This window comes from Python bivittatus, unplaced genomic scaffold (genome assembly GCF_059951505.1).
Source record: "Python bivittatus isolate LINGU-HERP-01145 unplaced genomic scaffold, Pbiv_v1 ctg000480_np1212, whole genome shotgun sequence".
In the NCBI taxonomy this organism is placed as follows: Eukaryota; Metazoa; Chordata; class Lepidosauria; order Squamata; family Pythonidae; genus Python; species Python bivittatus.
This window is the reverse complement of record NW_028277075.1, coordinates 76,463,679-76,490,384: the sequence shown is the minus strand read 5'-3', so window position 1 is coordinate 76,490,384 and position 26,706 is coordinate 76,463,679. Positions and strand designations below refer to the sequence as shown.

Here is a 26,706-nt window from a genome sequence, read left to right as displayed (position 1 = left end):
ATGCCAGTCATTTTCCGCTGCGTCAAAGACAGACAGACAGCCATTCAACGGTCCCGAAAGGCCCCTAGATGGACACACCTCTTAACTGCCAAACCAATGCATGGTGCTGGAATCTAAAGAACCAGGTGAATTCCTGCAGACCAATGCATTTTATTCTCTTAGACCAGTGTTTCTCGACCTTGGCTGCTTTCAGATGGGTAAACTCCAACTCCCACAATTGCCCAGCCAGCATGGGGAATTGCCACTCGCCACTTCAGGCACCCAGAGAGATCAGCCATGGGCTCTGACAGTTCTTCCTTAGTAAAGCAGTGAGCCTTGGAAGGTGGATGAATTACACCAAGGGAAGATTGCTTTTCTGGAACAATGGCCCATCAGGGGCTGGTGAACAGTTGGAAATTTCCTCTGAAAAGGATGCTCAGGCCTTCTTACCAGAATCCCAAGCCGATAAGGTTTGCCAGAGTATCACCCAGATTCTCTGCTTGTTTTGGAACTCCATCTTGGCGAATGAGGCCAAGAGTCCCAGAAGGATGCTTGCATGGTCCCCATCAGGCCAGGACAAGCCTTCTGGGCGAGAGCTAGATCAGGATGAGTGGACGGCTCCACGGTTCCTTCCTGGCCGCTGTTCTACCAGAGTAGGTAGAGGTCGCTCTGAAAAACGACCCGGTCCCTGGAGGCGGGCGGTGGAGGGACCGATTCTCTTGTTATAAGTCTTGGCACCCTAGTCCAGCGGGGCGGAAAGATTCCCCCAGCGAATCCAGCCACACCCTCCCACTCCGGGCCTGCCGAGCGCTGCCTGGCAGAAGGGGATTTGAAGCGAAAGGCAATGCCGAGAGTTTGGGGAGTCTGCTCTGGACAGATCTAAAAGGAAAACCAAACCGCGCCGCCTCCCCCCCCGCCCCGTTTCGCGCCCAGGGATCCCCATGTGGGGGTGGGGGGACCCTGCCTCTAGGATGGTGGCGGCAACGTTGGTTAGTTCCCGAGAACGCCGCTGCTGGCTGTCCCGGGCGGCCAGAGCCATTGCCCTTTTAAGGGGTAGCTTGAAACCGCGCCTGGGCTCCATGTTTGTATCAGAACCCGTGAAGAGGGAACTCCATGTTGTAACAAAGTTTCCTTCGCCACTGTCTTTTTTCTCCCCCTCCCCCTTTTTGTTTTGTTTTGTTTTTCCCTTTCCCCATCTCCCCCCGCCCCTCCCCCACCCTCTCATTTCCCCTCATCCGTTTTCTTTCCTTTTATTTATTATTTTCTTTCTTCCTTTTTTCGTTTCGTTCCATTCCGTTGTTGTTTTTAAACAACAAGAAAAATCTGTGAAGTCCCGGAAAATTCCCTGAAGCGGCGAAGAGACAACTGGAGGAGGGAGGAGAGCGCTCTGCACTTCTGGTCTAATGGACAGCGGGCCCATTATCACCCAGGTTAGCAAGGAAGAGGTGAACAGTCCTCTGCAGGAGAAAGGTAATCATTCTTAACATCCCCCCCCCCCGCTCCTCCTCCCACGCGGGGCACCGACGCGGATGCTTTGGGGACCGCATCTGCCTGCCCGCCTCAGGTTAAATGCCGGGGCGGGGGAGTCTCGCTCCCTCCCCCTCTTTACACCCGCAAGTCGCCCGAAGCGGAGCTGCAGAACCGCAGCGGCCCTCTCGCGTTTGACAGGTCGTCTTCGCCCCTCGCAGAGGAGAAGCGCTGGGTCGCCCTGCGCGCCTCCTCTGCGAGCGGCTCGGGCCGGGAGGGGCGCTTGCAGACTTTTCCCAAAGGCCCCCGGAGTCACTCCGACTTGGGATTCCGGTGGCAAAGCCGAGGGGGGAAAAGCGGCGGACGGAGTGCCTTAGCACGTGTGTTTCTTCTGGGCATTAAGCTGCTCCCCACCCCCGTCAACGCCGCGTCCCGCGAATTCCAGCCATTCCCTAGTCCAGGCTGCTGGCCCACAGAACCGTCTTCAACCCGGGGCCCGCGGGATGTACTGCACTACGCTCGCCCCGATAGCGTTGGCAAGGATGGTGGGAGCTACAGCCTCCCGCATCTGGAGGAAGCAAAGTTGGGGAAGCGTGCTACTCCGTGTCGAGATCTGTTCTGTCCTGCATGCCAGGGCACCCAGATATCAGCGGATCTCTTTGCACACGTGTGTGTATTTTCTCTAGGAATTATTGCAAAGTCCGTGCACGCTTTCAAAGCCCAGCTGCGCTCGCTTCGGCGGGCAGCTGCCAAAAGGCCTCCTTTGCCACAGCAGATCGCTTGATACTTCATATCCTTGGGAAGGATTGGGGATAGGGTGAAGGGCCTACATTTTCCTTCCATGCATGTCTTAGGTCTTTGAGTCTCTCTGTTGCCCCCACCCCAACTCCTCTGCGCTGAATATTATTGAGGGAGCTGTATTAGTCCAGCAACAGGTTTTATTCAGAGCTCTCAGACAGCCTGCCTTCCTCAGCCTGGTGGGCTCCAGGGCTCAGATTACAATTCCCATCTTCTCGGCAGGCTGGGAATTGTAGTTTGAGCCATCTGGAGCATGTCGGGGTGAGGCAGACTAGTGCAAATGGCATCCTGTAGCACCCCTCCCCATATCCTGGATGCCTCTCCTCGCCCCCGCCTCCCGGCATCCGTCCATCACTGTTTTTCCAGAGGGAGAGAACCAGGCCATTTGCAAGGAAGGTGTCTTTTCCAGCTGTGGGTTTGGCTGTTTGCTGCTTTGGGGGGATGGGCAGTGAGGATGGGAGGGTGGGGATTGGCTTTTTAAGTGGGGATGGACAAAACCTCCTAGCAGAAACTGGGCACTGCACACCACACACCAGCAGCCTTGTGCCAGGTATTAGTAAATCAACCAGAAGGCTCCTCTGTTGGAGAGAAGCCAGAGGTGCTGAAAGGGGTGTTTTTACTGATGTCTGTCTTGGGATTGATCTCTTAACTTGCAGGGATCCAGAGTCTCCCTGAGTTGGTAGGAAGAGCAACATTTTCTCAATCTTTTGGCATATTCCCTCCCACCAACTTTCCCTTCCATTCTGTAGCAGCTAGGAAGGAGCCACTCTGATGCTATGGGAGAAATGTGCAATTGCTTTTGTCCCCATTTTGAATTATAAACAGAGTTACACCAAGGGAAATCTTAACAACAACAACAACAGGGGGGAGGGGGGAGAGTGAGTGAGTTGTTTGCCACTCTTATAGATTTTCTCCACCACTTCCTGATAAACACTGAGGAAGGAGCTGGTTAGCAAGGTTAGGAAATCTGAGGCTGCCTTTACTTAAGAAATTCAGACATCTTTCACATTAGATGCTTTGATGGTAAGGAAAAAGGGAAGCTGGTTCTTCACTGCTGGGCAGACTGGACTTGTGAATGGAGGCATCCCTTGTCATTTGCAACTATCTGTGGAAATGTAGCTGTTCTATTTTTCCTGCTCTGATTTCCACTATTTGAGCCTGGACTTGTCAGGCCAATAAAGTTGCAGGTACATGACCAGTAAGGAGGATGGGGAAAATGGAATTCCTTCTGACAGCATAAACCAGTTTGACTGAGTGAGAGGAGGCCTCAGTTGAGCTAGGGAGACTAGGGGCCAATCTTGGAAGAGGGTGGAGAGGTTTTCTTAATATGCATCTTAGGAAATAGTATCATTTCATTGGGACCATGATAAAGTCATGCAGGGTGGAGATGCAACTCATGAGTGTCAGAGCCATTGGTGTGTAAGCAGTGAGCAGAGAGGCTTGCACCAATTCTGCCCCATCAACTAAAGAAATCCCACCAACCTACCTGAAAGTAGACAGTTGTACACTTCTGAGTAGGCAAACCCACTTGGAGGCTTACTGAGTGGCAAATGTGGCTGGCAGGCTCTGTGCCTTGAGGAGTCCCACTTGAAATAAGGCCATGTATGCAAGACCTTGAAATGATTTGGGGTGGTTGAAGAGTCTGTCCCTCTCAGTGGATCGCTAAAGATAGGAAGCTACCTTATGCTGAACTGAGCCATTGCAGAAGGAGTATTTTTTTGTAATGATGTTGATGGCCCTTCAGAGCTTCTGACAGTTTCCATCCTTCCTGAGGTCCTAGGTGTTCATCCTTGGAACCTTGGAAGTGGGAACCAAGGTCTTTCTCCCATGCCATGGAACAGGTTGGAACAAAAATAAAACAGAAAGCTGGAAAAGGCAGAAATACAGTCAGAACACAACCTGTGTGGATGCAGAAGCTTCCCAAGTTAAGATTTTAAACATTGCCAATTGAAAGGTTAACAAGGCAATGGAACATCACTACCAGTCAGAGTAGACAATGCAGATTTGAAAAATAGCCTAATACAGAGTAAATTAGGATTGCAGTTCTTAGAGAAAGAACCTATGGAATGGAACTTAGGTAAAGGGGTCAGCAAATTTCAGTGACTTGTGATTCACATATAGGAGCACTGGGATTCATACATAATGTTAAATCAAGCCATTTTAGCCAGTTGTTTTTTTTTTTCATAATGCTGAACCTTTATGGTTGAGTTTGCAGGTCACACTAAGCCAGAAACAAGTAAATCACATTGTGGCTTATTGCTGTATGTCCATCAGGCACATCTGGATGGCACCAGTTGGGAGAATCAGGCAAACACCTCAGTCCATTTCTCTTGTCTTCTAACACTTCCCTGAAATAGGCCTGCAGGTTCTGTTTATAATAAGAGAAACTTCCGAACTTGAATGCAATCTATCCAGTGCTTTGAGGAGGCAGGGTATTGAATAGGAGTTCATCTGGTTAAATATTATTTTCTCTGAAAATTGCCCTAAGCATAAGCAGCCCGTTCTAAAAGGTTTATTTCATTCTTCACAATACTTTATGGATTTTAGCGAGAAAATGTTTAAAGCTCCCATTCAGTTCCTGTTTCATCTTGTTTGACTGGATAACTGTATCAGGGTGAAGAAAAGTCCAATTCTAGTTCCCTTTCCCTATTTTGAAAGGTACTTAATCATTCTTTTCAAGTCTGTTGTGATTATTCCTTCTATAGGTTGAACACGTTCAAATCCCTTGGAATTTCACTGTTGAGAAAATTTACAAGCTCCTAGATAATTTGTAATAGTTCTTTATCTATCCCGCTCCCAAAGTTTTATTTTATAAAACTCTTTATAATTATAATTTTTATTTATTTATTTATTATATTATATATATATAATTTATAATAATTATATAATAAATTTATACTTTAATTTATAATTAACGTTTATAATTTTATAATTTATAATAAAATATTTATTCTGGCATTATATACCAGTTGCATACTGTAAAAGTCTCAACCTCAGACTGAGCTTTGAATCAGGAAGTCCCTGATTCGAATGTCACTTCTGATATAACTTCAAGAGACTTTCTTCCTTGAACGCCGTCTCTTAGTCACCCCATTTCCAACATGGATGATTATAATACTGGTTTACCTCTCAAGGTAGTTACAAGGATTACAGCAACAATAACAAATGCAAATGAAGTCATTTGTACATGTGAAAGTGCCGTGCAAGGATAATTAACAATTGTATTGCTTTAATAAATTAGAATAAAGGAGGATACTGTAAACAGTTTTGCTTCTTATGTTAACATTCTACAGAGGAGAGTGTTGCTTCTCTTAAAAGTATGATTGAAGACTCAAAAGAATATGATCTCCTTACCTCTGGCAGATCAGTGCTATTATGATATAATTTAGAATTACACCATTTCAAACCACCACTTAAATCTGCATCAACCAGATGAAAAACTGATTTCCAAAAACTGATGGGCTTTTTATTAGTGCCATTTTGTGAGATATAGGAGATAAATATCCTAGACTTTTAAAATCTCCATATGAAACCCCCAACGGCCTCTTTATAAACAATAAATGTGTTTAAGGGGCAGCACAGTTCAGTCACACATGCAAAGTTTTATACTTACACTGACTTGGTTCATACAGTATATTCAGTTGTAATCTGGCTTGGGTTTCAAGTTACAGAAGTCACAGGCCATATTCGTGACTCTCCAGCACATAGTTTGTGACACCCCCCCATCCCCCACCAAGACTGCACCCCAAACTCAGGGGCAAAATGGCCAGTTTTCAGCATTGTGGTCTCTGGGGCAAAGTTAAAATGTGGTTGGAAATGGAAGCCTTGAAAGCCCCTCAAAAACCTTGAAAAATAGCTTGAAAGCATACAACTGGAACTAACTATATTAGGGCTGATATCTGGGACAGAGGCTGGGCACATTTTTTACATTCGGGAGGAGGTTATGGGTGGGAATAAAAGTGATTTGCTCCCCTAAGGTTAAATAAATGGACAGAACATGTTTGTCCCCACCCCTTGCAGGGACATCTTCATGACCTCCTCTGCCCTCCAGAAAGTTGGGAGGCCAGGCGGCAGAGCCCAGCCCTTCGGTCACAGCTCATCTGCCTTAATGTGATGGGGAGACCCATCCATTGTGTTACATATGTGTAAATCAGACCACTACGGTTTGTTCGGTGTGCATAAATAAACCCTGGCTTTGTGTTAAATGAGAATGCAGCCTTTATCTTAGAAAGGTAGGCCAGTATTATACCTTGCCCATATTTGGGGGACAGGATGAGGCTGAGTCTTCCCATGAGCCTTACCTAACATTGTTAGCAGTAAGGGATGATGGGAGCTGCAGTTCAAGTACATCTGGAAAACAGCATGCTGCTTTGCCTGGCATGAGGCCATCCAGTGACTTCATAGCTGAAGTAAGATTTCTTGGACTTTCTAGCCACTGCATTAAGTCTCAGTCTCTCTCTCTCTCTCTCTCTCTCTTCCTTAATTTACTGTTGATTTATTTGTTCTACAGTTTTTTACAGCCTGCCCCCTAATCCAAAAGCCCTTGGCAGGTTGCAACACATTAAAAATTATTAAAAACAACAGCAATAATAATAAATCCACCCCCAGCCCCAAGATAGATGCCAAGAACACTTAGTAATCTTCAAGGGTTGGTGAAATAAAACTGTCTCCAATGATCTTCTAAGTGCCATGAGAGAAAGAGTAAAAATGTAAGCAAAATCATTGCAGCAGCGGTCTGGGGCGAAAGGGAGTTGTTGGGAGTCGGGTGGCATATAGATGTAATAGATTAAGTTAAAAGGACAGCTCCTGTGTCAGTCTTATTGCAGCCCCTTCCATGCCTTGGCAGCCGAGGGGATCTGTTCAAAGCTTCTGTTTGAGGGCTGAAGCAGGGCTGGATCATCGTTATCAAGAAGGCCTGGTGGAGCCAAAGCATGAATCTCAGATTAATGTCTCATCCCAATGCAAATATAAGAAGACAATATTTATTCACTTAGTTTCCATCCCATAGAGGATACGGGGAGTAAGGGAATACTAACCTGCCTTACCGGGCTGCTCTCAAGCTTACAGAAAAGAACAGTGGGAATAAAATGCACTATTTAAAGTAGTACGATTGATGTCAGTATAACGTGGTGGTTATGGAGTTAGTCTGCCATGAAGCCCACCGGGGGGTGACTTTAAACCGTTGACTGGGTTGAAACATTATCCTAATAGTTTGTTTTAACCATGGTTTGTGAAACAAATCATAGGCCTTGTTCGCCTATAGCATCCCAGTGCTATAAACCATGGTTTATTCAGCACCAAGGCTAGATTCTCACATTTATGCTTAACCTTGTTATAGTTTTGTATGAAATAGGTACCTGAGCATTGTTTAATCAGTGCCATTAACTGCCCAGCTGTAATTTTCCTTGGTGATAAAAGTAGGAAAAGGATCAAGTGGTTTTTCTCTTGAAATTTATTGTGATGGGAGTATGCTGTGTTTTTTGAGCAATAGCTGTGTGTCTTTTTGGAACACTGGCCAGAAACTAAACTCCAGAAAGTCATGATTGAGGCCAGAACAGAAACTAGATTCAATTTTGTTATGGTTCAACATAATTCACATTAAATATAGTTGATATGATTACATTCTGGTTACATGCTTAATCATTTTCCCTTCTGTCACATTAACAATTAAATTTGGTAAAGACACCTGGAAGTCTCTGGGGGTTGTAATAAAGGGAAGGGGGTGCAGGGTGGAATCTAACTTCATAACTTCTCTTTTCCACTCTATATTGATGGTTATAGTGAACATTTAAGCATGTTTAATCAGACTTCTACTTGTACGGCTTTATTGATTAGACAAATTCATGGAAGGCAGTTTGTTCAGTGCCAATAAATAATGGCTTAGTGTTAAGTCTGAATGCAGCCTTTATCTCAAAAAGTCCCAAAACAGCTCTATTAAGAGGGTTTTCTAAGTTTAGGAATGGTGTATCACTGACTAACAGTTGCCAGGAGAAAAGTGGTATGGTCATTGTGCCCCACTTGTGTTTAGCTAGTTGGTTAGTATGGGAAACATGGTAGTGGTTCAGTGGGACCATAGGTCTAATCTGGCAATGAGGATTTTTTGAATACTATAATGCTTTCTTGCCAGCCTGCAGGTAAGTGGCCTGCCAGTGGTGGTTTATCTCCCCACCACCAGCACCATTTTTGCCGTTCAAGGTTTCATTAAACTCCTGGTGTGCATGGATGGTGAACTGTGGTTGGTTGGCTCGATGGGTCAAAAGATGGGTAGGCCTGTTGTGGTGTGAAGTTGTGATGCCCTTCTTTTCTGAGCTCACTCCTGCTGGTTAGAATATAGGCTTTGTATTCTAAAACAATCTCTGTGACCACTCCTTTGCATGCCCTGCTCAATAACTGCTTGTCTCATTTGCATATTCATTGCAGTGACATCATTTGCCACTGCCGTCATATGTAGGAGAAATTGGTGGAGCCATGGCTCTGCTTGTCTCGATTTCATCCTCCCTAGTTAAATCTGGAATAAAACTGAAGGAGAGCAGCATGAGCTGCTTCATTTATGAATTGTTTTAAAGCATGTGTACTTTGCTCTTTGGCCAGAAAAGCGCTAGTCGTTGCTAACAATCAATGAAAGCAGAACAGCCTGTCCTCCAGTTTCAATGAGTACAGACACAACACAGAATTAAAAAGGGATAGGGAAAGGAAAGGAAAACAACATTTTAACGTTCTTCTCTCTTTTTTGTAATGACCTGCTGAAAGACAGCAGGACACTTGATCTTAATGCAACAATTGGAATATAAATTGTGCAGGCAGAGGAAAAGCCCCAAATTACAGGCCTTTCTGCTGAGCAAAACTTAGAACAGCACGATTTTCCTTTGCTGGGCCTGTTGTAAAGGTGCCTAATTACTAAGTGTAGCCATTACAATGTGCCATTGGCAAGAGGCATTGTATACTTGGAATGTTTTCTTCAAGTACTTGTGTTCTCCTTTGCAAGGATGAGAATCTAGCTCAGGGTTTCTCAATCTTGGCAACTTTAAGACGGGTGGACTTCAACTCCCAGAATTCCCCAGCCAGCCAACTGGGGATTTCTGGGAGTTGAAGTCCACCCATCTTAAAGTTGCCAAGGTTGAGAACCCCTGAGCTAGATTCTTTGATTAGTAGCAATCTCAGAGGCCAAGGGTTAAATATTGTTCAGTTGCAGCAAGAATAATCATAATTCTGCTCTCTGTTTAATACGGCAGGACTTCTGGGACACCTTAACATCTGGCGTTGAATTCTTTTGGACCATTCCATTGCCACATTTGCTATGGATAATCTTAGGCTCCTGACAACTCCTGCATCCTGCGGGTTGTGGGAGATGAGTGAGTTGGTCAAAGTTTGAACAGGTGGGCTATGCATTTCTTGGGGACCTTCAATAAAAATCTGCAGCATTGCAAGACTGAATAATCAGTACTGTGGATAGACCCATTTCTGAGTGATAAAAGGGAAACTTTAAGACAGATTTTTGTGTATGGTGCACCTCTCTGATCTCTTTGTTAGAGCCAGCCAGGGACATTCAAATGCTTATATTCTCAGTTCTAAGTAAACTCACTAGAAGCTCACTAAATGCACATTGCTGCACTTACAATGTCTGGCTGGTTTGGACTTTTTCCTGGGAAATCAGAGGAAGATCTCAAGTGTCGCAGCACATTATGAGCATTCCCAGGTCCCTGTTTTTTGCTTTTTGTTTTCTTACCTGTGCCACCCGTGTAACAGTGAGATTTTGTTTCTCATCCAGGCTGGGAAGCCGGAATTGGGCTCTTGAGCATGATGGTTCTTGGCAAATGACAAATGTTTTACTTTGCATTTTGGCTCTAGTAATCTGTTCAGTATTCAGGCTTTGCCCCAGCAATTCTGTGTTTTGTATTCACGTTAGGAACCCCAGATCTCAAGTTTCTTTTCTAAAAGGTTGAATGGTTGATGTACGGAGTCTGCTTTACTTGCTGTGCTGGTTTGGCCCACCTTAAACATTGTTGTCTTTACCTGATGAGATGTGTTCTTGTTACCCTTATCAGTAAAACAGTAACCACAAAATATTTCCAGGAGGAAATGAGAACTGAATCAGAAAGAGCAGACTTGAATAGGGATATTTTCCTCTTTGAACATGTTTACAATATGCAGCTGCCAGTCAAAGCATAGGGTGTTCCTAAAACAGTCTGCTGAACGTCTCAGTGGTGATTGGGGGTTGCTGCTGTAAGGAAGCAAATGGTTCTTGAAATCAAGAGCTTGTGGAAATTGAAAGCTTTTGTGGTCTGAGAGTGGCCTTGTTCTGCTCTCCCCACTAAGAACTTTCCTTCATAACTACTGACTCATTAGGATCTGCTTTAGATTTCTCTGCTCACAGTGGCAGCAGCTCCATCATAATGGTCCTAGATTAGGGATGAGGAATTTGTGGCCCCAGGCCCACTTAGGCTACTTTGGATGACCCCCAGAGACCCCTGTGGCCACGATTGCTGAAAACTGACAGCAACATTTCCTGCCATGCTGATGGGAGTCTGTAGGGTAAGTCCTTAAAGTATGTATATCATGGTTAAGAAAAGAAAACTCATCCCCACCCACATGTGCAATATGGCGCCACTCACCCCCAGATTTTAAAGGGGTTCTTGACCATCAAAAATTTGCCTGTCTACCTCCAAGAAAAAAGATATAGAGCAAAGTGGGTAGCCCACAACCTATTGTAATGCCCTCCCCCAATTACATTGCTGAAATTCAGCAACAAAGAAATGAGATCATTTGATTTTTCCTATAAAAATCATAAGCAAAATGCTAGGTACACCTATTTTAGTTTAAACTCCCCCTCGAAAAGGAAGAAAAGGGGGGATTTTTGCTGCATCTTTCTGGTGTCACCACTTTGCCTTCAGAAACTCAACATTGTTTGTTTGTTTACTGCTCATTTCCTGCCACTCGTGTTAAGACATTCCCTTGTGGTTTACACATAGCTGGCTGAATAAAATATCTGATCCAACAATTTATAACTCTGTTTTCTTCATAGTTGGATATTCAGATTCATATCCAGCTTATATAGCTGGTGTTTTTCTTGGAAGAGAGACAGAAACCCACCACAGCCAGAGCACCGTACTCAAGTGTGCCCATGAGGATGAATGAAAAGGAAAGGCACCTGTAGGCATGAAGTACAACTTCAAGTTTATTTCACACTGAATACATTACCAACAAGTGAGATGATGGCTTTGTGTCAATCTAGGAATAAGAAGGAAGTCTAGTGCTAGGCATAGTTTTTGGACTACATTTTCCATCAGGCCCAGAACACACAGCTGGAAGCAAAGGATTATGGGAGTGTTGGACAACACCCTCTTGAGAGCACCAGACTGCCTTCTCCTATAGTAGATAAATCCATGGAGAATAGGCCTATGAGAAGTTATTCCTTTTTAAGATGGAACCTTCATGTTTGAGAATAGCATGTCACTAATTATGAGTGATGGATCAAACGTAAGAAGACCCTTTCTGTGACCATCCACATTTATTTACTTAGCTGCCAAAATATCTACCTGTGGGTCTGACCTAGCCAAGTGACACTGTAAGTTTACTTTATATGATTCCCCCCTTGACATCAGGCAGGCTTGGCTGCAGTAAATAGGGCTGGACTATACCAGACAGGTAGATAATGAAGCTGCAATCCTAGACAAACTTACTTGGGAAGATCACACTGAACTTCAGAGAGGACATGCATGCATAGGGCATTTCTGAGTGGAGAGTGGGACAGGCAAGGGAAAACTGAACAAAGAGAAGATCTTTCCTCTTCCCCATGAGACAAGGGTGGGCAATGTTTGGGTGGCTTGGACAACACTAAACAGTTCTGGAGCCCCGAGTGTCACAGGCCAATAATGCAAAGTGGGTATGGCCAAGTCACACATCTGGGCAGAGCAAGGATTTTCTATTTTTTCCTGAATTTTTGCAGGGGCATGGTGGTGGCGATGGTGGTGGCGGTACAGTTTGCGTGTGTTTTTTGGCCCCAGAATGGCAGGATACAGCATCATTGACTTTTGGCAGTTGTATTACTGGAGTTTAGAGATAGGATCAAATGGATGGAGAGTGAGGGGCTTCAGGTACCACATGTGGCCCTGGGACTGCTCTTGCTCTAAATAAATTCTGCTTGAGTTTGAACCTTGTCCATTCATTTTAAAAATAAATGTGTAATTCCTTTGCAAGTGCTATTTTATGTGTCTCATACAGGCAACATCCAGCTTCTATCTCTGTGTTGTGGTAAGGAAAAAAGAGGTCTGTTGGACTTAGACTAACTTGCAACAAAGTGATCCTAAAAACTGAAAGTAGATCTTGTGACTCTAGACCAGGGGTACTGGGAGTGAAAGTGCTACTAATCTCCCTCAACTTTCCTTGCTAGACCGGCTTTCTGGGCTATATGTTCCTCTGTCTTAGCCGCAGCCATGATCCAGGGCATCTTAGAGTGAAGAGAATCTCATGATCTGAGGCTGAATTAGCAGGAGCCAGGTGTAGCAAAGAGATTAGATGGGAAAGTGAATCTAACTTAAAGCTTGGAAAATGATGTATGGTTAAAACTGCCCCAGGTTCTCCTAGTGCTGGGATCTTTGTGTGACTAAGGAAAATATGAAAGGGGAGGAACATATATTTTCCATCTCCATAAAACAGGTGTAGATGTTTGTATGGAACCTAGGTAGAAGAGATGATGTTTTCTTTTCCTTCCTGAAAAGTATGGATTCAGTTGTGAAGATCAGAAAATCAGAAACATTAAGAAAATATCTTAATGTTGAAAACTCTTTTAACAGCTAAAATCAGATTCCTTCAACCTGGTCTCCTCTTATTTCATTCTGTACTGATTAATTTCTTTCTTGGACCAATGAACTACATTTCCCTTCCACAATTAGAGTTAGTATTTGCATGTTAGTTTCCTCCTTCTCCCCATGTGTAGTCATACCCACACATCCACTTAGTCTGGCACTTCTCCATTTTTAGGGAAAGCCCCATATCTCCATCAAGGATCCAGCCTGCTTGATCTCTCCCTCAACTTTACTCTAGTCCAACCTCCTACAAGCCGGTTCTGTCCAAATGCATTAGACTTACACCCCCCAGTTCCCTGATCAGATAGCCATGTTGGTTGGCTTATTTAGATATCCATCCATCCATCCATCCATCCATCCATCCATCCATCCATCCATCCAGATATCCTGTTTAATGCTTATCTTTTTAACCTTTCTTCCTTGTAGTGATAAATGCACCCAGTCACAGATGATATTTTTCATTGGCAGTTTATACCCAGTGTTAAAGTAGTAACTTGAGAAAATGATTGTGTGAATCAATATACACCCATGCTAAAACCAGCCTAGTAGGATGTTAGGTACAAAGTCATTGGTTTACAGTATTCACTTACAGTATATAGAGTATTATGATTTTTCCCCTCTGATCCTTCTTCTCAGGAATAAAACGTATTTTGACCATGTGCATCCGTAGACAATATGGTTCCACGTCAAATGTGATTACATCTTTAAAACATGAGTATGTAAAGAGAAGGGAAAGCTACTCTACTGATTAAGTAAATCCTATTATAAGAGCTGCCTAAGTAGATGTTGAAACTTTGCAAGATAGTAACATGATGTGTGTCTCTCACACACACATACTGCATTTGGATATGGGACTTTCCAAACTTGCGATGGGTCAAAGATAGATAGATAGATAGATAGATAGATAGATAGATAGATAGATAGATAGATAGATAGATAGATAGATAGATAGAGGAAAGCTTCAAGAAAATAGATGCTTGAGTGTGGCTTTCATTTTGGGCAGAGATTGAGTAGAATACCTCTCCTTAGGGCCAGCCCTACTGTTAGGCAGAACGAGACAGGTGCTCCAGGCAACAGATGCTGGAAGGCAGCAGCAAAGTGTTGGGGTTGAGAGCTATGTATTACACAGCCTTGTGTTCCTGACGGCCTTTAGATGCAGGAAAAGATGCTGTCCTATCTCTGGGTTGAGGAAGGGTTCCTCCTGCAGTCCACCTGGCTTGTATGCATGGAATGGAAGAGATGCCTCTTATTCTTATCTCAGGCAGCAAAGTATCTTGGCAGGACAGCCGTGCAGTTTCATTTCCACTTGTTTGTCTTTTCTGTCCATCTACCCCCAACCCTGCAGGTGTTCAGAACCAATCATCTTCCAAGAAACCCAGGAATCGCAGCATCTTCCAATCCCTCTTTTGCTGCCTTTGCCATGACAACTCAGAGCCTATCCCTGTCAACAACAATGCCCCGCTGCTGGTGGAAGAAAATGGTTCGGTGACCAAGGTATGTTTAACTGTTTGATTCCTGGCTTTTTGACCATTGAGGATCTTGCCTTACAGGATATAACTAATCTCTCTGGTGCTCCTAAGAACAACAGATCCATTTGTAGTAGGAGCTCTTGAACAGTCTTCCCCAACCTAAGACTTTCCAGATATGTGGGATTAAAACACCCATCTCCCAGCATGCAAAAGAAATGACTGTGCATGATTGAGATTGATGGGTATTATAGTCCAAAACATCTAATAGATGCTATGTTGGGAAAGGATACATTAGATTTAAGAGAAGGGGTATTGCCCACTCCCTTATTCCAGCCCATGACATCTCTGCCCATTGAGGATTCTTGGGCCACGTTTAACTCCAGGCAAAATTCCCTAGCTCCTTGATCAAATGTTAATATTGTGAGCTCCAAAATAGTAAAACCCGAGGCTCTAAGTTGGAGAGAGTACTTTAATGGGTGTTGTCATGTGACATTAAGCCCTGAGAACCAGAAAACAGCTTGAGAAATTAGAATGCCCATTCCAGACCACTCAATATGTATTAGTTATCCTCTGCAGTGCTTTAATTGCTTTCTTGTACTTGGATAAGGAGAATTAGTTAAATTTCACACAGAGGGCAATTATAGAGGTTGGAAAGAGACCTTTAAAATGCCTTTGGCTGCGGGCCTTGTCCCATGATCACTTTTTGCTTACCTGCCCAAAGACAATGAAAGGACAGGTGACAAGCTTGAGGAGATGGGCAAGAAGGGTCATGGCTGTGTGGTCTAGTATTTCTCTGGTGTCTAAGTTGCAAGATGGCAATCTAGTTAGAGACTGAGTTTCGTCAGTATTTGAAGGAACACTTTGTAATAGAACAAGTAGCTAACCGGTCTTTGCGCTGGACTATTCAAAACCAAACACTAGTGACTTAAGCTAGCCACCCACTAATTTCAAGAAAAAGATTAGGGCCTTATTTAGAGCCTTCTATATTTCTAGCATTCCTCAAGATTTGTAGCTTGATGCCTATGGGGGCTGGGCTGGCAGAACATAAACACACCCTCTAAATGTGTTTCTCAACCTTGGCAACTGTAAGATATGTGGACTTCAACTCCCAGAATTCCCCAACCAGCATCCCTCTGGCTGGGGAATTCCGGGAGTTGAAGTCCACATATCTTAAAGTTGCTAAGGTTGAGAAACGCTGCTCTAACTGATAGATTTTTAAAAAAATGATTAAGAAGCTAAGAATGGTGCTAATATAGGAATTTGCTAGCTGATTTCGGGAGATCATCAGAGGCTTAAATTATTCAGAGCTGCTGAGCTACCAGCTCCTTTTAAATTGCTGCTCCAAGTTGATTCACTTCTAGACCATCTGAGCCTTAATAGTAGTGCCCTCTATTGCCCAATTGCCTAACTGCAATGCTTAGTCTTGGCTTCAGAACTTGCACCTCCTGTTTACGAGTGTAATGCACCCCATTGCAGCTACTTCATCTTCCCAACCCACATTTTATAGCTATGGAATTATGGAATAGGGAATGGGCTTGTAATGAAACCCCCCTTTCATTACAAGCCCATTCCCTGTTCCATAATTCCATAATTTCCCCCCGAAAAGTTATTCTAATCCTCAATCTCTTTAGCTTGGTCCTGGCTGTCCTTTTGTCTAATATTGTTCCATAGAGGACTCAGGACAGAGATCTTGATACCTGCCAAATATCCCTGAATACTATATGGGGAAGCGAATTAAAAGGAGGCAGCATCCAGTTTCACAAAACACAGGAGGGAGGAGCTGCATTTCTGTTCTTTCCAGGTTTAATGCCCATTGTGCCCCAGGCTGGTGGTCAGAGCTTCAAATTCCTCGCTTCTATTTCTTTTGCAATCCAGATGTTTCATCCTATGTATACATGTCTCTGCTTTTCTCACTCTGCAGGCTACAGTCAAATACCTGTTGCCAGAAATCAAGCCCCAGGATGCCAGTAAAATCTGTGTGGTCATTGACTTGGATGAGACGTTAGTGCATAGTTCCTTTAAGGTCAGTTCTTTCTCATGTATCTGCATATATATATAGACAAATACACACTGCTCACTTTGTCTCTCTCTCCCCTTTTGATGAGCAGTGGGGCCATTTGCTGATTCTCATTCCAGCCAGTTTTATTAAGTAACATTTTTAACAGCTATTTTTTAAAAACCTTTTCCATTGTGGGAGCCTTCCCCAACCTGAGTCCCTTCACTGGTTTGGAGGGAGTGGGCGAGCGAAGGAGATGTATGACTTATTTGTGGTCAGGGCAAAATCTGAAGCTGGTCTTGTTACAGAAACCAAGGAAGGTGTTTCCAAAATAACTTGTTCAAAACCAGGGAGATGGGTAGTGGAAAGAAATCTTTCAGGAGGTGTGATTCACCTTGTGCCTCCTTCTTCCCTCTCTAGCCAGTGAACAATGCAGATTTCATCATCCCAGTGGAGATTGACGGGGTCATGCACCAGGTACGGAATCTATGTTGGAAAGTGGGAGAAGGGAGACTGTGGCCAGCCTGTATTGTCCTAATGTGGGAGACAAATTTCATAGTTCAACCTGTATTGGAAATGGTTGCTATAGGAGTACCCCTTGAAAGTAGCTTGAGGGAAAGGTCCATATGGTAGTACAGCATATATTTGTATGAGATCTTCTGCTCAACCCCAGCATGTCCAGATAGAGTAAGAACACGTCTGATCGCTGGACCACGTGAACCCAATAGTTTAATTCAACATAAGGAAATCTCCTGTATACTCCCAAAAGCAGGTCAGGGTGAACTGTGGTAGAGCTGAAATTGAAATCCTATACCCCTCTATATTTATCGTGTTTGCTATTCCCATTTACAAAGGCTGTGGCTAGGTTCAAGTAATCCAGGATAGGCTGTAGGTACAGCAGTCAGCCTGTTCTCGATTACTTGGCCTTGGAGGCAGCCAGCAGCATCAATCACAGTGGACTTGATATGTGCTCGCATTCAAAGAGAAATCAACAGCTCAGCATGCTTCTCAGGTGCTGTGAATAGTTCTCAGATGAGATAGCCCAGCTGTACCGTTCCATACCTTGGAGTTTGCACCATCTCAGATGGACATTATGTGCTGCATGTCAAAGTCTGGGAGTCTTCTTGCTCTGATCCCTTGTGCAAAGGGTACATGCTGTCTTCTCACAACCATTCTTGAATTGTGTGAATTTGGAGGATCTTCAAGGTTGAGGGCATTTAGGACTACTGACTAAAAGACAATGCAGAATTATTCCAACTTTTTCTTCTTAATAATGGGTTTCCTGCGAAAGAACAAAAAAAAATTGAAAGAAGCAATGGATAAATTATGGTGGAATTACAAATGGAAGATGGTGTCACTTTGATCTCTATCTCTATGCTTGGTAAAATTCAGTGAATAAGGCAGAGCAAGTGCAAGAGAACAGCCACATCTAGAAGTACCTTGGTTTCATAGATCAGTTAGGGGCTTTGAGGTTGGGGCCATATATCTTCAATACTATGCAGGGTGTCAGCCCTTTGAGGTAGGCCGGGCTTGAACCCCTAAGTCATGAATACTAAAACCACTTTTATGATAGGGTCACAGTAACAGAGTCTTGCAACTCTGAATGTGCCTCTCCCCTCCCTGCCTTTATCCTAAAGAGAACTAGGGAGGGTCCAGTCTGAGACACTTTCTCAAATCCCACTCCTGCTTTAGGCTAAGATCTCTCTTATCTTAGCCGCCTTGGCTGTAGCTCTTCCTCCTCTTCCTCAAGATTATTCTTACTGCCCATTACACAGGGAGAAGTATGACAGGTATAGTTCTGGGCTTCTGTTACAAGAGAAGGATGACCCACACTTTGGTGCAGGTCCCCACTTTTAGTCCTGTATGAAACTTTGGGAAGAGGTCATCTGTCAGCTTGCAGTGAGGTATCATCAGTATGCTAATGATACTCAACAGCACATTGTTCTCCATGCTGTGACAGAGCTGCTGTGAGGCCCTAACCCAGCGTCTGGAGACCGAGGATTTGGATGGTAGGAACAAGTTCAAACTAAATTCCAGCAAGCTGGAGGTTCTAAAGCAGTTCTGGGATTAGCTTTGGTTGGGGTTGCCCTCCCCCACTTGAGCAGATCTGGAACTTGGTAGTTCTAGACTCATGGCTTCTGCTGGACTGAGCATCAGCCCTTCAAGGAAGTCCAGATCAGGAAACAAGACACAGCAAGGACTACTGGAATTCTGTTTTATTGTTATGTGGCATAATAACAGAATCTTCAAAGCCTTCCCTCTGCCCTCTTTTATACCAAATTAAGGTGAGTTTATTATGGGCCTCTTTCTCATACTCTGACCTTTCTCAGGCTGAGATGTCATTTACTGTCTTTTTAATCTGCTAATGGATCTTGCATTCTTTTGCTTTTGTTATCTCTGCCATCCTCTACACAGAGGTACTGTTCATCCGGAAGCATCTTGGTCTCAATTCAGTTCCAGTGATAGTTCTGGATATGATCACGCACAGCCTGTAGAAGGGGTTCTGTGTCTTGGGTTTCTCCTGGACTCATGGCTCCTGCTGGAGCAGCGGGTAGAGGCTATGGCCAGGGGACTTGTACCCACCTTGGCTGGTATGCATTTGCAACCTTTCCTGGCAGTTGTGACTCAGGCCCTTGACAAGACACTTTTAGGGTACTGCAACATGTTTTACATGGCGCTGTGTTTGAAGATGACTTGCAAGCTAGAGTTGGCACTGAGCCTAGTGGCCAGGCTGCTAGCAGGGAGGCGTGCTACTGCAGTGTAGCATCAACTGTCTGATAGCTTTTGAGACCAATTCAAAGATTGGCTTATAACCTATAAAGTCCTATAAGGAGCAGCTCCAGTTTGGTGTAGGAACTGCCTCCTTCAAATGGATTCTACCCATCCTACGTGGTCTTCTAAGGAAGGGGATGTTTAGGGTCCTCATCCCTTGAGAGGTGAGAGGGGTTTGGACTTGAAAGCAAACCATCTTCAGGGTGACTCCAGTGCTCTGGAACAGCTTGCTCCTGGACACGCACCTGCTCCCTTGGTTACTGGTCTTCCATAAGGCAGGAAAAACCATTTTGTTTAGGGAGATATTTGACTTTTAGTGATTCAGCCATTTTGTTCAGTTGAGATTTTATTCTGATCAGGTTTTATTGCATGGGCCAGTTTTGTGGCTGTTTTTATATCCAGTGATTTACTGAAAGTATTTTATTGTGTTGAAGTTGTCACCACCCAAAGTCTTGGAACAGGGGCAGTATATAAACAAATATAATACATAAATAAACAAATACAAATATATTTCCTAGGCAACCAGTTTTACTACTTAGTCTTCCTTGCTGTCTTCAGGTAGGCTTTTTCTGATACTCAGTATCGCCTTCTTTTAGACAGGAACTGGGTCCAGCTCTTTGTTGGCCAAGTAGGTAGGATGTGGAGCCCCCATCTTCACCTTACTTCGTGATCCCCCTCCATGATTTCTCTTACTCTCACCAGGTGTATGTATTGAAGCGACCCCACGTGGATGAGTTTCTGAGGCGGATGGGTGAGCTCTTTGAGTGTGTACTCTTCACCGCTAGCCTGGCAAAGGTGAGATTCTCCTCCTTCCCATATCATCCCTCCTTCTCACAAAGAGTTCAGGGTGGTGGGCTTCAATCTGGGGGAAATGAGGCACCAGAAGGAGAGAGCTTAAGAAGATGCTTATGGCAGTCTTTCTGTCTAGTTAACCTCCTGGTCCATTCTAAACTCAGAATTAATCCAGAAATCCTGGCTCCCAATATCCTTCTTCCCACCCATTTGAAACAACACTCTATGTTTTGGATTTTCTCTTCATCCCATGCTTTCTGTAACATTTTGCTTGATGAAGCATTCTGAAAAATTCCAAAGCTGAGGCATTCTTTTGTACATTTTCCTTGGTCCTAATAAAGCAGTATTCTACTGTAGATGTTGGATTTTTCTCTGTCTCTTGCAGCTAAGAGTAGAGCTGGATGAAGTCATTGGGAGAGGTCTGCCTTAACTAGCAGTTAGTTGGAAAAGCCAGGCCTCTCTTGGCTGTTCTATTAACTGCACTGGGGAAAGTACTTACTATTCTTCATTTCCAATCTAGTCCTGTGGAATACAAAACTTCCAGGATTTGGGGGGAAATAAATAAATAAATAGGAATACCCCCCACCCCCATAGAGCATCTGGAGAATCTAGTCAAACTAATTTCTCTTATCACCTGTTTGTCGTCCGACCTTAGTATGCAGATCCTGTGGCTGATCTGCTGGACAAGTGGGGAGCCTTTCGCGCTCGCCTCTTTCGCGAGTCGTGTGTCTTCCACCGGGGGAATTACGTCAAGGACCTCAGCCGCCTGGGACGCGATCTGACACGGATCATCATTGTAGACAATTCACCGGCGTCTTATGTCTTCCACCCTGATAATGCTGTATGTAATGGGAGAGCTAGCAGCTTTCTAAACTGAGGGGGAGGCAACCGTTTTCATTAGGAAGGCTTGTCCTCTGCACCTTGCTGTGCAAAGCTACCTCCGCTGAACAAACCTGCACGTGTGTAGCTGAAGAAGAGGGCAAGTGAGACAGTTTTCTATCTGTGCAGACAGAGGACCTAAGAGGGTCTTTTTCCTAATGCAGTGGCAGTTTTTGCAGTTGGCAACCTGAAAGCTAAATAGTGTAGCAACATCATATGCAGCGCCATATGAAGAAGAATGCTTACATAAAGCGGCTGCTTCTGGTAGCCACCTTTTAATTACTGATAGCCACTAACCCAGTAACCTCTTATCTCTTTTCATCCCTGGCAGGTGCCTGTGGCTTCGTGGTTTGACAACATGGCCGACACGGAGCTTCTTGACCTGCTGCCTTTCTTTGAGAGACTCAGCAAAGTGGATGATGTATATACAGTGCTAAAGCAGCATCGGACTACTAGCTAGTGACCATGGGGAAGGGGGCAGGGTTTTGGGCAGGGGAAGAAGGAGGGGTAAATAAGCCCATTTCAGCTGCTTCCTTCTGCTGAGCAGGATGACCTGTTCCCTCAGCCTCAACAAGCAATGCAGTGCCCAGGAAAAACCTGCAGGAGGCAGCAGAGAGCAATTATTCCCATGAGGCACCAGGAGAAACTCCAGCATCTGAATGTGATCTTGAACCCCAGAAAGGAAACCTCCTCGCTGCTACGGATAACAGTTTGTCCCCCTTGAATTATGGGCTGCAGAAACCAGGACCAGCCCATTTCTCTCCACACACAAACATCAGATGTGACCAAAACTATGGTCCTTTCCCCTCTAATCAGCACACTTCTTCATTCATTTGTCACCATCTTGGGGAAAGATACACAAGTTTCACTCCCAGGTATTCACTGCACTTCATTGATACATCTTTGCATATATCTTCATTGTCCCAATTTCAGGAAAAGGGGATTTTGATGCCCATATTGTGTTTCTGAGCATGATGACTGATGAGTTAGGAAAAGTTCAGATTGAAAATATTCAAGAAAAGATGGAGAAAAAAAGCTAAAAAGAACAAGCAGAATTGAAATGGTGTGGATGGGATAGGGGTGCAGAAAAGTGATAGAAAGTTGTGAACAGACAACTGAATTTTTTAGTGGACCTAGCTCCATCTCTAAAAGAGAACATATTTCTGCTTTATCAAACGACTTAGAGTTTTGGTTTGAAATCTGAGAGCTGGATCTTTTGCAAACTACAGAGGGGCTGTGGACTGTGTATAGCCATTACACATAAGCTATCTCTTGGGACTAATAGTGAGGTCAGTTTTGTCTCTCGCTCCTCATGGAAATATCCCCCCTTGTGGGAAAAAAATTTAAATTTCCAAACATAGTGAGGGGAGAAGAGAGGGATTGGAAGAATCCCCAATTTTATTCATGTTTTTCTCTAAATTGGACAACAGAAGGGCAGGAGATGTTTCATGAGGGAAGAAATGCAGGTGTGCTTTTCCTGCTGAGACATAGGATGAACCAGCTATATCACCTTTACTAGCAAGGGAATAAGAGGAAGAAGAGTTGAAGCAGCTCAACCCACAAGTCCCTCTTTTTGATCTCTGGAAATAGATCTCTCAAGCCAGTTCTGTGACTGGTTGTATCAGGGTAAGATGGTTCATGATATAGACATTCGCTCTGGAGAAAAGACTGATGACATTGGAATGCAGAGAAGGGACTTATTAAGATGTTTCACGGCTAAGTGAAATATGGTTGACAAGAAAGAAAATACTGTGGGATGAACAGAATGATAGGGTATTTCTAAAACAAGTTCTAGAATTAAGAGATTCTGATATTAAAGGACAGAAGCTGGGAAGCCATGGTCCCATATGTTGCTGAACAACATTCCTGGTTTCCCCAGCTAGTATGACCATTGATGAGGGAGCACAAGTTGTACTTCAACAATATCTGGAAGGCCACAGGTTCCTCCCGCTCCACCCGTCAGCTTAGATGTTAGTGATACTGTCCTACAGTATCTGTGTTGAATACTTTGGAATTGTCCTCTTTGCACCCTTTCCATGTTCTGTGTCAGCCCTGACTTCTTCCTTCTCCAGCCTCTGAGCCCTCTTTTTACACTATCCTCTCAGTGACAGGAACTCAACATCATGTGGAATTAGGCTAAAGAGGGAGAGAAGATGTGGGAGGTGTATTCCTTGACCACTGTGTTTTTTGTCTTATGCTATAGTCAGTGCCTTCAAATCCCACTGTCTCCCTAGAATTCTGTAGCCTTTCTGGATTTGTGGAGCATGTGGGGAAATTGTGCCTTTTAGAAGCAATGGACCTGCTGGTATAGAAAGAGGAGGAGAAAGCAGAGTTAGTGTGCACGGGGGTGTCTCCATTTCTGCTGCTTTGTCCATAGTGCTGTGGGTTCCCAAAGGTGGCGTTTCAGCAAAACTCAGCTGGCCCATCCCTGTGGTTCACTAGGTTTCTTCCTACTTTTTCCAGGAACTTTGAAGCCTGTTTAATAGGAGAGAAATTTGATACCAAACAAGAATTGTCTTGGTGTTCTGCCTAGTGACCACTTATAGTTACGGATTTGCCTTGGTTTCTCTCCAGTGCCATCTTACATTTGCCTTAAAATGTTTCTTGGAATATAAGAATTCCTTGTGCCTTTGCCTATTGCTCTTGGTTTGGTTTTGTTTTGTTTTAAAGATGCCATAGACCTCAAGAACTCTAGTTCAGACTTAGGGTAGGCAGGTCTTGGTTCTCATTGGTAGCTCATTTTTGAACTTCACTGCCAAGGAGTTACTGAGCTGTCTTCTTTAATAATTAACAACTTTACAATTAGATTGTACCAGTTTACTGTTCCAGTGGACCAGAAATGGTTGATCACTGGATCTGACCAGGCAGTACTGGTTAACCTACTGCTCCCTCTTCCTAAGAGTGACAGGATGTTCAGAAATCTTTTGAACAGGGCATTGCAACCACAGCTGTCAAATCAGGCATGTTTGAAGTTGATTATTAAATCCAGCAGGTCATCTTTCAACAATGCATCTGCAGATTCCTTGAACAGTGGACAAAAATGTTCCTTTTTATTTTGTATTCCATTTCAAAGGAACCATTAAAAAAAACCAGCATTATCCTAACAAGCTGAAGTTAAAGACAGAGTGGAAGAAAGGAAAAAACAATTGAGAGACAAGAGAAGCTTTCTTTTTCCTCAAGCCTACTGTCTCCTTTTTTTCCCTTCTGCTTCTTGTAGATATGGCATCTGTTGTTAGTACTGTATGGAAAGACCCATATGTCTATAGTCTCTCCTTAGGGGTGTCTGAGAAATTGAACCTGGCAATTTTCTCAATGACTTGCCAGATTTGCACTTCCTGGATGAACATGTGCTTTGAAACACTGAAAATATGCTTTGAAGAGCTTTCTCCAGATTTTATAGCTCTTTAAATGTTGTATCACAGTTTTCAGCAGTGAAACTGTGTCAAAACACATTTTAAAATGTACAGTATTTCTAAAAGATTTTTTGAAATTGAAGTAAGAAAAAGTAAAACGTAGTACAAAATTTTCTCTAATCATTCCATACTATCTTTTAAGCCAATCTATATTAATATTAGGTTGAATTAACAAGAAAGAGTCTTGTGGCGTTTCTTAGACTGTTTTTTGTTGTTTCTCCAACCACAGAAACCCCTCCAGGAAAAAAAAGATAAGGTTACAATTTATGTACACGTGTTGGGCAGAAAACTGTTAAAGAGTGATTTACTTTTGTGTAAACTTGTATTGCATATTTCTTTGCTGCTTCAATGGATCATAGCACCAGCCCTCTTTGGCATGTACATAGTTTTTCCCATTGGAGTAGCTAAACTTGGCCTGATCTGAACTGTATCTTATTTCCTTTTCTCACCCTACCTCACTTGCCTCCTTAATGCTGTGTTTGATGGCGTAAGTTGAGAAATTGAGAAATTGCTTCATTCTGGCAGGACCAAGAAATCTTTCTCCCCTCTCCCCCAACCCAAGAGGCCATGAGTCAGCTTGGGCCTATTAGCGCTCTCAAACCAAGAGCTTCCCTTTTGAGGTTCACCCAAATTCTGTGTAGGAAGTTGCCCTGTGCACCCCACTTTGGGGGGATTTTGTATTTTTTACAGGATGTAGAAGAATTTTAACTGGGCACGTTTTAGATTATATAAATATGTATAACATGTATGTGTATGTGTATATATTTATATATATATATAAATATATATATATTAGGAAAAAAATAGGAAATAAGGAATGGGAAAAAGTATTGAAGATTTTTATAGCTGTATTTTAACGATGTTCATGGGAGATGGTAATTATTTTTGTGGGCTTTATTGTCCGTATTTCTGATATAAAAGGAAATGCATTGGGAGTGTTTTTTGCCCATGAGTTGACACTTCTATTGAGAGGGCCTGTGCCGTCTCCAAGTGCCTGCTACCTCCCCTGTCCTCCCCCAAGCACAGTCTCTGAGATGAAGGAATGAAATAATCAGGTAGTATTCATCAGGGGCAGTGTTACTAGCTAAATTTGTCAAGGGTTATCGTGAGACCCAGTCAATGCACTCATGCCGCAGTAAGCTTGCTTCTTCATCTACATCAAATATACAGGGCCCAAAATTGTTCCCTGGGAGAGAAATGACTTCTTTCTCTTCTTTCTACTTGCCTTCCCACATAGTCTGTGCTTCTGTCCACTTTTCCCTTCTCCACTGCTTTCTGTTCCCGCCAGATATTGGTTCTCACACCAACCAACCCCATCATGATCCCTCGGGAGCAGCAAGCAAGCCCCTTAAGCAGCTGCTTGAGTGACACCTCTCTCACTTTTCCATAGAATCACCTTCCCACTGGGGCCACATCCTATTTCATTTCTTGTATCAGGAGGGCTAGAGGTAGAGTACCAGCATGCCAATTTCAACTCTAATAGAGTATTAGAAACCTCAGCACTTTGCTGGGAAAGTGCCTCTCGGTGCCAGCTTGAGAGCTCCAAGGAGCCACACAAATCTCCATCTAGACATGCCAAGGCAACTGAGTTAGATTGGCTACTCATGCTCCTGGAATTTTTGAAGTGGCTGAATAAGATGCCACATCCAAGTCTCACATTATTAATGTTACTAGGTTTCCTCCAAGCAGTTGTGAATGGAGAAGGTGTTCTTCCTCATTCAGATTTTTCAGGCTGTCTGTATCTGATGACCACAAGCTGAATCTTTAACCGTGGATGAGAGTGTGAAAAAATTGCCAATCAAAAGTGCCTTCTCGCGGGATTCAAATTGTAAAATAATCTGTAAAGAAAAAAATACAAAAGTGTAAAAGCAGTCTCTGCCTTTTTGTGCAAAGGAAAGTGAAAGCTGTGTTGATAGTGGGAATTAAAAAAAGGGAAGCAATTGCTTTTATTTATCCATTCTTTTTTATGCAGGGGGTGTCATAGGTTTGCTTCATGTCATTTACTCATTGGTCAATAGTTTTCCTGTTCAGACAGAATCTCTGGGGGAGGGAAAAAGACACTTATAATGGCATGATTTGCAGCTTATTTTTTTTAATCAGCCTTAAATAGACATGTTAAATGTTAGTAGGCTTGCCTATTTTATTTGATTAAACCTCTCAAAGGTCTAGAAGAGGATTTTCTATGGGAGAACTCCAGCCCTGTTCCCTTCAGTGATCTTAATATATCATTGTCATGTCTCCTGCTACCCATGGAGATTGAAAAAAAAAAGTTTTAATGTAGCTCATGGTGGTAAAAAAAAATACCTGCCCCGGTACAAATGGTTTTTAAAAAGCTT

At 43.5% G+C, this 26,706-nt stretch overlaps 1 protein-coding gene across 1 annotated transcript; it reads left to right on the top strand.

Annotated features, from left to right (window-relative positions):
* Nucleotides 1–1,242: 1,242 nt before the first annotated feature.
* Nucleotides 1,243–26,241, top strand: CTDSP1 (CTD small phosphatase 1). The gene is made up of 7 exons (XM_007434575.4): nt 1,243–1,449; nt 14,395–14,543; nt 16,440–16,541; nt 16,935–16,991; nt 19,989–20,081; nt 20,734–20,919; nt 21,289–26,241. Exons 1-7 carry the CDS (start codon nt 1,383–1,385, stop codon nt 21,415–21,417), a joined length of 783 nt encoding a protein of 260 aa, XP_007434637.1. The 5' UTR covers nt 1,243–1,382; the 3' UTR covers nt 21,418–26,241.
* The last annotated feature ends 465 nt before the right edge of the window (nt 26,242–26,706 follow it).

Excerpts from the sequence above, each read along its gene's own strand:
- CTDSP1 (XM_007434575.4), top strand. The coding sequence starts at position 1,383 with ATGGACAGCGGGCCCATTATCACCCAGGTTAGCAAGGAAGAGGTGAAC. Across the intron at positions 1,450-14,394 it reads CAGTCCTCTGCAGGAGAAAG|GTGTTCAGAACCAATCATCT; the intron begins GTAATCATTCTT and ends CCAACCCTGCAG. Across the intron at positions 14,544-16,439 it reads AAAATGGTTCGGTGACCAAG|GCTACAGTCAAATACCTGTT; the intron begins GTATGTTTAACT and ends CTCACTCTGCAG.